At 29.2% G+C, this 11,732-nt stretch overlaps 1 protein-coding gene across 1 annotated transcript; it reads left to right on the top strand.

The window, feature by feature from the left end:
- Window positions 1-304: 304 nt before the first annotated feature.
- On the top strand, window positions 305-6,084 carry LOC127247720 (anthocyanidin 3-O-glucosyltransferase 2-like). The gene is made up of 2 exons (XM_051269693.1): window positions 305-739; window positions 4,854-6,084. Exons 1-2 carry the CDS (start codon window positions 332-334, stop codon window positions 5,910-5,912), a joined length of 1,467 nt encoding a protein of 488 aa, XP_051125650.1. The 5' UTR covers window positions 305-331; the 3' UTR covers window positions 5,913-6,084.
- The last annotated feature ends 5,648 nt before the right edge of the window (window positions 6,085-11,732 follow it).

Genomic DNA, 11,732 nt, shown 5'->3' on the forward strand with positions numbered 1-11,732 from the left:
ATTTAATAAGTGCGAGTCTTTTATGTATAAAACTTGGTCAGATTTATTTATTTTAAAATGTTAATGTAACTATTTGATTTATTGAGTTTAAATATATTTAGCAAGTACGAATCTTTTATGTACAAAAAAATTATCAGATTTATTTATTTTATTATCTCAATTATTTTAATACGACGGATCATATGCGTGCAAGTAATAAAAGCAGCCATAAATGGTTGTAGCACCAAAGCATCTCTAGTTTCTATATAGTCACATAAAGGCAAAGAACGACTCTTACTCGACACCATACTATTTCCGTGTAATCTTTATTATTATTATTATTATTATTATTATGTCTGAATTAGCAGCGGAGCTTGTGTTCATCCCCTCGCCGGGGCTGAGCCACGTCATCCCCACCATCGAGGCCGCCAAGCTCCTCCTCGCCCGCGGTGGCGGCGATGATCGGCGCTGCCGTCTCAGTATCACTGTCCTTATCGTGAGGCTCCCTGAAAAAGGAGATGAACAAAAAGACAAGATGTTGTCCGAAATCAAAGAAACAATCCCCGACATCCGATTCATCGACTTGCCTTTTGACCATATCGTCCCCGGCGCCGACTCCCCGACTTTCCGATTCACCTATATCCTTAGCCGCGCCGACAAGATCAAGCAAATATTGTCCGATTTGATCGAGAAGCCTTCCGTCCCCGGCTCGCGCCTAGCCGGCCTCGTCCTCGACATGTTTTGCACCAATCTTATTCAGGTATATATATATATCGAAAAATTATATAATACTCCCTATGTCGTAATAATACATATTTTTAGTAGATTAAATTTTTTTAAATGAAATGATCATTTTTTATTTTTAACACATAAAATGCCGTATATTGGAATACTAATACTATATATAATATATAAACATGTACTCTCTCCGTCCCAGATACCATGTCTATGTTGCCGTTTCTGTTCGTCTCACATACCATATCATTTTCTTTTTTTAGAAAATGATTACACTTTAATTTTTTTTTAATTTTAATTAAACTAATTAGTTATCTTAATCTTAATTTATAATTATTTATATTATATGATAATTATTTTCACTAATATATTCTTAATTATCTACTAATTACACCACTCCTAAAATACCGTGTCTACAGTGTAGCAGACACGGTATCTGGGACGGAGGGAGTATTATATATATTATGTATATATATAAAGTTGTATTAGAGGTGGACGTATGTAAAATGATATTGATATTTTTGTTTTTACAAATATAAATAAAAAAACTAAAATAAAATTGTAAAAAGTTAATGAATATTTTGATATTTGTTTATTGATACTTTTGTTATAACGGAGTATATAATTAATTTTATTTTATTTTTTTGTAAAAAAAAAATAAAAACAATAAAACATAGTAAAAATTATATTCAGAATATTTTTTTAATTGTTATTTTTATCCAAACCCAATAGAGAATATCACTGTTTCCTATCCCAATTGTTCCTGCAGAATTGACAGGTTTTGTTCCCATTCTCTATACTATTTGTAGAAAGTTTTATATATGAGACATGTCCAGGGCTTAAATTCTAAGATAAAAATCATAAAAAAATTAATAAATTTTAATTAAATGAATATAATTATTTTTTTTATTTTTCATATATTTTTATTTATTTTAGAATTTTATTTATTAATTAACTTTTTAATTACAGCTGTGTTTCTTCTCCTCTCTCCCTTTCTTTCTTATGCCCAGTGTGTATATATATATATATTCTTTATAGATAGAAAATAAAAAAATATATATATAAATGTATTAAAAAAACAATAATTTTAAAGTGTGTTTTTTTTGGTTGAGTTTGGAAAAAATTGATTTAAATTGGACATTAAAATAATATTTGAAAAAAATATATATACTCCTTCCATTCATAACAAAGTATCCATTTTTTTTAGTAATTGTACTATCTACCTAACATTACAAATATCCTTACAATTTATAATATATTACACAAATATCATTATCTTTATATCACATACTAATAAAAGATTATTTTAGTCATTTCTATTTAATTCATACTACATTCTAATATAATACTAATATTTCTAAAACTATATGTAAAAAGTAATAAATATCTAGTTATGGAACGGATGGAGTATTTTTCTTTTGAAAAAACGCAGAATCGAAATCGTAAAAATTTGGATATATTTAGCTACTTATTATCATTTAATTGGTGGAGCTAGTGGAAATTGAATTAGAGTCGTGTTATTAAGGACGTGTAACAATAATTCTAACATTATTTTTTTTTTTCCAAACATTATTATTTTTTTTTTCCAAACATTATTATTCTTTATCACAGAAGCTCGTAGGAAATAATGGCTCCACAACAAACCTTTTAAAAACCTTACATTTTAAATATAATAAAAAAATAAATTTAATGTGATATTTCATAAACATACTACTTTAATATAATATATATTTTTTTATGAAAAAATAACTTTTGATGAATAGTACTACAAAATGCTGGAAGAACTTTATGATTCCTCCGGTGGCGGATTTAGAATTTTTAATTTGCTGAGTCGATAAATTAATAAAATTAAAATAAATAAATACATTTACAAAAATTCGTATTAAAAAACTTCAAAATTTTAAATTAACAATCACCAATACATCAAAATAACTACAATAGTTCACAACGAGATCTTATATTTTGGTATTGGTTGACAATAATATTTATACTAACTTTCGTAAACACATCTCTTTCTAGAAAAGTAACGAAAAAATTATTGAATAATTAATCTTTTATACTATTCCATAATTTGTTGAAAAACGTTTCATAAAAGGTGTTTCATTTTTCTTTGTCTCAACAAATTTTTATAGAAAGTTCATTTAGATTCTTCAAATTTCAAAATATCTCGTTACGTTGAACATCAATAATGAAATTATCCAATAATAATTCAAAAATCATCAATTTTGCTTTTAAAAATTCAGTACCATATAATTTTGCAAGTAGCTACAATCTCTATAAGAGAAAATTTATTAAAGAGAAAAAAATGCAAGACATTAATAATTTTTTTAGTGGTCTTGTCGAATATTACAGTTGTCTTTTGTGTATGAAATAAATATAGCACTAATATTTATAAATATATTTATAATTTTAGTGATAATTAGTACTATTAATTTTATTTTTTTTTGGTAGGTCAATTGACCTACCTTGCCTAATGTTGCATCCGCTCTGGGCGTCACCTAGGATAATAATTCTGAAAATTGTAAAAATTTTAATCTGTTTGATGATTTGAAGCTGATTTTTTTTTTTTATGTGAATTTTTATTTAAATAGTGTTTAAGTTGAATAAGTATGTAAATAGTAAATCTTTTTTATTTGAGAAAAAAAAAGAAACATGGTTCATATATTTTTTGCATTATACCTTCCAAGTTTTTCTTCAAGTATTTTTTTCGATTCGATTAATTTATTTATATATATATATATATATAAAATACCACACATCTTTTAAGTTGTATTTAGTTCACATATTTTATTTTTTTTAGTTCACATATTTTTATTTACATACAAACTTTCTATGTTGTAATATTTAAATTAATAGTAGTATATATTTTTTATTTCTAATATTATATTGGGGCTCCCTTGGCGAAAAAAAAAAAAAGAATGATATTAAATGCTGAAAATTTAATTTCAGGACTTTTGTTGAATGCTTAAAATTTTATTACTCTAATTTTTATAATTAAATAATACAAATTATATAATTATTTTTTTGTTTTGGGGATTAGATTTGAAATACACTATTCATTCCATTTTTTCTTCCAAAAATATCAAATCAAACATCTAATTTTTATTTTTTATATGATACTAAAAATCAATTTTACATTTAAAACATCACATCAACACCTCTTTATATGATATCATACAACTATTCAAATTCAAAATTTTTACTATTCAAATCACAACTCAAAATTCAAACCCTAAACGAACACACCCTTAAAAAGTATCGACATGGTGCTGAATTTATGCACTATCAATTTATAATAAATAATTTATATATATATATTTAATATATACCTTCGACATTATATATATGTACAAAAATATTATAATTATTTATACAGTTAATTTATCATAATTTTTTTTTTTTAATCTCATTAATTCATTCATGATGCCAATCAATCAATAAAATAATATACTCTCTTCGTCCCAAACATCATGCTAATATTTTTTTTTAATTTGTCTCAAATTCACTGTAACATTTTCAAATATTTATACACATATATTAATATACACTTCACTTTATCTCATCACATTACTCAAATAAAAACACAAATAATCATTTTTCTCTCCAATCACATCACTTAAAATCTAAATTATCTCAAATTACTATACTTAATACTCTTCACCTAAATTTCTGTGCCAAACACAAATGTTGCACAGTGTTTGGGACGGATGGAGTATTTATTAAAAGTAATGCCCAATTCAAATGAAAATATAATTTGTGACATAAGGAGTATGTTTTATTTAGAAATATTTAGAACACTTAAACAACATTTTAAATTTATTTTAATTATATATTACATAATAACTAACCAGCAATTAGATAAATTTCATCCAATCAAACTTCTAACCATATTTTCAACTATTAACCAAACAAATAATTATGGATAATATAATTAATTAGCTTAATTAAGATTAAAAAATATTTTATAAAATTTAAAATACACTATAGTGTATTATTTTTTAAAAAATAAAAAAAGGAAAAAAATATAACATACCGAAATAAGAAAAGTAGACCTATTAAATAAATTAATATTTATTTTATTTTATTTTTTATGACTCACGATCATATTTGATTATATTTTGATAGCTCATGTAATGCAGGTAGGTGAAGAGTTGAGCATTCCATCCTACGTGTACTACACTGCTGGAGCATTCAGTCTTGGCGTGTATTACGACATCGTTTCACTCAAATTCGAACAAAATCAGGACCTGGCACAGTACAAGGATTCCGACACACAAGTCTCCTCGCGATGCGCCTCACAGCCTCTCCCCGCCAAAGTACTTACTCGCATCTTCGTCAACGGCAGCCCTCTCGGAGATATCTTCCTCCAATACTTCCGGAAGTTCGCCTCTGCCAAAGGAGTTCTCATCAACACCTTCTACGAACTCGAATCCTACGCCGTCGATTCTCTGTCCGCTCATTACAAAAGCTACCCAAAGGTTTACCCGATCGGACCCATTCTGAAGGACAATCAGGGCTCCGGCGATCCGTCGGTAGACGATTTGATGACGTGGCTAGACGATCAGCCGGAGGAGTCGGTGGTGTTTCTGTGCTTCGGGACGATGGGGGCGTTCGAAGGAGCTCAGGTTCGGGAATTCGCCGAGGCTCTGGAAGGTTCCGGAAGTAGGTTCGTGTGGTCGTTGCGGAAGCCGACCTCGTCGTTGCTTCCGGGCGAGTACGGCGACTACGGCGAGGTTCTGCCGGAGGGTTTTCTGGAGCGGACGGCGGGGGTGGGGCGGGTTATCGGGTGGGCGCCGCAGGTGGCGGTGCTGGCGCACAGGGCGGTGGGGGGATTCGTGTCGCACTGCGGGTGGAACTCGGTGCTGGAGAGCGTGTGGCACGGTGTTCCGGTGGCGGCGCTGCCGCTGTACGGAGAGCAGCAGATAAATGCATTCGAGCTGGTGAGGGAGTTGGGGATGGCGGAGGAGATAAGGATTGATTACAGGATAGATATCGCTGGCCAGGAGAAGGCGGAGATTGTCCCGGCGGGGGATATCGAGGCGGCGATCCGGCGGTTGATGGCGGCGGACGGCGGCGCGAGGGGGAGAGTGAAGGAGATGCAGAGGAAGAGCCGAGAGGTTTTGAAGGAAGAGGGGTCGTCGTACGCTTCGCAAGTGGAGTTTTTCCAGGATGTGTTGAGAAGCGTCGGATTGGAATAATGATTTGAATTATGACCGTTGGATTTGGGTCTTGCATTTACTGGATTTTACACCCTTATCATTTTAGGCATGTGCTCACGTAATTTGTGTTTGTGTTTGGTCCTGTTTTTAAATTCTTATGCTACCATATGTATTGGCAAAAAATTATGGTTATGTTCTTTTTAGAGTTGAATTTTATGGAATTTTTATTATTAATTATTGCGGATTATCGAAACGTTATGAGAAATTATGATTGTGTTTGCTTTGTAGATAAGTATTAATTGGTATTCCGATTAATTATCGTTAATGTAGTGTGCTATTGTACATTAATAGACATGAAAAATCGTTGTTGTTATCGTATTGATGTTTAAGAGTGAGCACGGTGCTGATTAAATATGTACCGTTTGATTTTTAGAACTTAGTATCCAATTGTCAATAATTAATAAATAAGGTTACTTTTATAATTTTGCTATACACTCTGATTAACCAATCTATATTTGCAAAAAAAAATACAAAAAATTAATAATAGTGGAGATGATAGCAAAATTTGTTATAAAATAGCAGAAAACATCAGTCTATAAACATGACATTGGAGTACATCTTATTATTATTACTGTACTGGATGATCTTATTATTTAATGTCAGTGCTCTTAACTAAATTATATTGGCTTTTTTCAGTATATTGAAACAATTAATAATTTATAATCAATGAATTAAATCATATCTATAAATACAAAAAATTTTAATATTAAAATTCCTGAAAAGTATAATTATTATATTACGATTGTACAATCAAAATATTTGAAGAGCATATAAATCACTTCAAAATGGCATAATAGTAATCTCAAAAGAGCACAATAAAATAAAATATAAAATTTAAAATATAATTAAAGCGTATATGCTGAAAAAAAAAAAAACATAAAACATACAATAAATCAATTATATGCATTAAATGAGAAAAAATTGGAAAACTGAAAATGAAGATAAAGACAAAATTATTTATTTTAATACTCCTTCCGTCCCGCATACCATATCCATGTTTCTATCTACGTAGCATGTCACTTTTTCTTAAAAAAAATGATTATACACTTTAATCTCATTTTAAAATTTTAAATTTTTTCTTAAATTTTAATTAAACTAATTAGTTATTTTAATCTTAATTTATAATTATTTATTTTATAAGATAATTATTTTCACTAATATATTTTTAATTATCTACTAATTACACCCCTCTTAAAATACCGTGTCTACAGTGTAGCAGATACGATATTTGGGACGGAGGTAGTATTAACTATTGGATTAAGATGTAATCCATCGAATAATGACTAATCAACACCATTCTGATAATTATTAATCAACGAGCTAACCAATATATTATAGTGTTTTGGACTAGAAACATAACAAATAATAGTAGAATTTATAAAACTAGCGTATAACAACCGTACTATATATAAATATAGCACAAAATTAGTAAGTCAAATTACAATGAAGGACCTCCTCGGAGGGGTGTGTTTGTTTGGGGAATTGGATTAGATTTTCATTATTTATTCCATTTTTTTCCCTAAAAATCAAACACCTATTTTTTATTTTTTATATTATACTAAAAATAAATTTTACATTTAAAAGATCACATCAACACCTATTTATATCACATCATACAACTATTCAAATCCCAACTTAAAATCCAAACCCCCAAACAAACACACTAAATTGAAGCCGGATATGACAGTAACTACTATTAATTTCATAAATTTATTTCTCCATAAATTTACATCCAACACTTGCTTATTTTAGTTGAAAAGCACTAAATATCACTTGATTAATAAGACATAGCGTTTTTGGCTATCAATTCACTTAGGGTGCGATTGTTTGGTGGATTGGATTTTAAATATACTATTCATTTTATTTTTTTTTCTCCAAAAACATCAAATTAAATACCTATTTTTCATTTTTTATATTATACTAAAAATCAATTTTACATTAAAAAATATCACATCAACACCTATTTATATCATATCATACAACTATTCAAATTCAAAATTTTTACTATTCAAATCCTAACTCAAAATCCAAACCCCAAACAAATACACCCAGCGTAAATTCTTACTTTATTTTAAAAAATTAGATGACGTTCCCTTATACTTAAAAAAATATTGCATGAAATCTCCTCATCATGAAAAAAAAAAAAGATAGAAAATCATCTTCTGATCACATAAAGGAAGTTTCATAGCGGTGGGGATGCAACGTTTTAAAGTATAAGGAGGCGATATGTCATTTTAAAAGTACAGAGAAATTTTATTTTACCTTTAAATTATATGATTGGCTACAATAATCCCAAGTTATGGGGTAAGATACAGATGACTTTAGAATTGTCTCATGGTATTAGGCTGGCTACAATGCGCCCTTTCCGTTGTAAAGGTTGGCCGATCCCGACGCGGTGTTTGTTTCTATTTTTTATTTTCTGTTGCGCTTTTGGGTAATCGACTTGGATGCAATCCAAGTCACGTGTGTTGGCTCGAGTATGTTGTAATGTGTGTTGGTTCGAGTATTTTGAGCTTTGTTTTTACTGCATTCTAACTGCGGAAGTCATGTATCTTATTTGGGCTTTGTTCTCTGGCCACCGATTTGGGTATGAAGATGTTTTTTCTTCCGATGATGTCAAAAACGACAAGATTTCCGCCGCAAAGAAGAATTTGGGATATGTGGCGATCCCTGCGGATGCGAAAGTGGTTGACGATGACATCATATACAAAAACAGCTCCCTCTTCAATTCCTCTCCAGCAAGGTGAGCGTACGCATCACTCTCCCTATGCCGGTGAGCGACTTGAATTTATTTCGGGAATTTTTTAACCATAATAATATTTTGTATTGAATGGATGACCATTATTTCGGGACTTTGGAGACCTGTTGGAATTAAAGATCATGTCCCATGTAAAAATACTTTTATCCTATAAAGTTCTTTTTTTTTTTTTGAATGCAAGTTGTGTATCTTATAAATATAATAATAATATTATAATGTAAGAATATAATTATCAAACTAAATTCGATATCAAAATAATTTTATCAAAATAAATTCGATAATCGCAATAATTTATCAAAATAAATTCGATATCATCTTGAGTCGAGGTCGAACTTTCCGTAAAAATGAATACGCGCCGGTAGTGCCTCAAGTTTGTGGCGCAACATTTCTAAAGATAAAACGACGTTCGTCTCCGAATCAAGTGGCAGTATATACCTTCAAGGTACGCAATATATGTACCTTTTTTTTTTTTTTTTTTCGCAATATATGTACCTTTAAGGTAACAAGGGCAATGAATGTCGGAAAAGAAAATATTGGCAAAAATAGAAAGATGGGATCCAATATAAATTAAATTCACTAGCAAAACAGAAATTTTTTGGACCCATTGTTCAAACACCTAAATGTGTTAAGCCTATTGGTTATAAATGAGTATTTGTTCAAAAACGAAATGAGAATAATAAAATTGCCAGGTATAAAGCAAGGTTTATAGCCCAAAGTTTTTCACAGATATCAGAAATTGATTATAATGAAACGTATTCTCCAGTAATTGATAGAATAATATTCTTATCTGTTTGCAGTTCATGAAAATTTGGGTATGTGTCTGATAGACGTCGTAACTGTCTATTTATATGGCTAATTGGATAGTGATTTCTACGTGAAAAATCCTGAAGGATTTTGTATACCTGATGCATACAAATCAAAGCCAAAACAATTTTATTCTATTAAATTACAAAACTTTTCGTATGGCTCAAGCAATCTAGTCGCATGTGGTACAATCGTCTCAGTAATCATTGATAAAAAATGATATACTAATGATTTTGTTTGTCCATGTATTTTTATAAAAAAAAAATGGTACAAAATTTGTTATCATAGTTGTTCATGTGGACGACTTCAACTTAATTGGAACTTTCGAAGAGCTCCAAAAAGCTACTAAATACTTGAAAAATGAATTTGAAATTGAGGATTTTGGAAAAATAAAATTCTGTTTTGGCCTACACTTAAAAAATGAAATTTTAATCCATAAATATGTATATACCCTTCTGGGTATTGAAATGGTTTGCAATGGATAAATTATATTTATTAAGTACTCTGATGTTTGTTAGAACTCTCAATCATATTAATGATCCTTTTAGACCAAAAGAAGAGAGTAATGAAGCAATTGGTCCTAAAGTACTATATTTAAGTGCTATTTGCGCACTAATGTATATGGTGAACGATACAAGACCAACCATAACATTTGTTGTAAATTTATTAGCAAGATTAGTCCAATACCAACACAACGACATTAGAAAGGCATTAAACATATTTTTCGGTATTTTCAAGGAACAATTGATCTCGGTTTATTATATTCAAGGAATTCTCGATATGAATTGATTGAATATGCAGACGTTTGGTATCTTTCTGACCTGCATGACTATATATTTATCTTGGGTGGTACAGTGGTATTCTGGAGATACACTAACAAATATTAGCTGTAACATCTTTAAATCATCTTGAATTAATAGCAATTTATGAGGCTAGTCGAAAATATATCTTGTTAAGATTAATGACTCACCACATTTTAAAGAATTGTGATTTGAGATCTGAAAATTATAATCCTCCTATTATTTTATACGAAAATAATGCAGTTTGTATAGCGCAATTGAAAGGAGGATATATCAAGGGAGATAGATGTTAAAAAAATTATAATGAAACATATTCCACCAAAATTTTTCTTTACTCATGATCTTTTGATGTGATATTTTAAATATAATATTAATTTTTAGTAGAATATAACAAATAAAAATTAGTTATTTAATTTACTATTTTTAGAGAAAAATAAATTTAATGAATAGTAATAATATTAAAAAATCATTTAAACAAACAGACTGTAAATTGAACTAATGGGACCAATGACTTTACTCTCTCCTCTATACTCTGTCTCACTGATCTCTCTTTCTCTCTCTTTTAATATTAAATACACACACCTTTACATATATCTATACATCTACTATCTATATATTCTATATATTGCATATATTATATACTTCTTTCGTTTTTTAACAATTTATCTATTTTTTTATTTTAGTCCATTCTATAATAAAGTATCTGTTTTCTTTTTTAGTAATTGTATTATCTACCTAATATTACAAATATCCTTCTAATTTACAATATATTACACAAATGTTATTACCTTTATATCATACAATACTAATATGATTAATTTAGTCTTTTTACCTTTATTTTTACTTTATCCCAATATAATACTAATATTCTAAAACTCCGTGTAAAAAGCAAATGAATAGATAAATTGGAGACGAAGGAAGTATATTATATTTATATAAGCCTTGCTCGGCCATATTTTATGATCTTATTGTTATATTTATTTTGTTTTATTTTTTATAACACAAAAAGGGTTCTAAGAAAATAAGGATAAGTATGTTGCAAGTGGCTGATAGGCGCATTGATTTACGGTTCTAGAAGAAAGCATTATTTCAAAGTCGTGGTCGTAAATTCACTCCAACCCAAATATATCCTATTTTATTCCCGTGGAATCCGCAGTCGCTATTCGAAAGTTCATATTGAATAATTTTTCGGTCAAATCTAATACTCTGCAGACCAGACGGAAAAGTCACACTAGGTTAACCATGTATGGCAGGTGACCTGAGGTCAGTATTAAAAATTTATTTTACATTTGAATACAATTTGAAACAATTTCAATGTAGACATATATAATTTGTATTGAAATGTAAAATTAATTTTTAATACTATAATATGCAAAAATAAAAAAATAGTTGTATAATTGGATGTTTGTAAGTGAAAAATTTTGGATGAATAATAGA

This window comes from Andrographis paniculata, unplaced genomic scaffold (assembly GCF_009805555.1).
Source record: "Andrographis paniculata isolate CXL003 unplaced genomic scaffold, ASM980555v1 Contig32END, whole genome shotgun sequence".
Lineage (NCBI taxonomy): Eukaryota > Viridiplantae > Streptophyta > Magnoliopsida > Lamiales > Acanthaceae > Andrographis > Andrographis paniculata.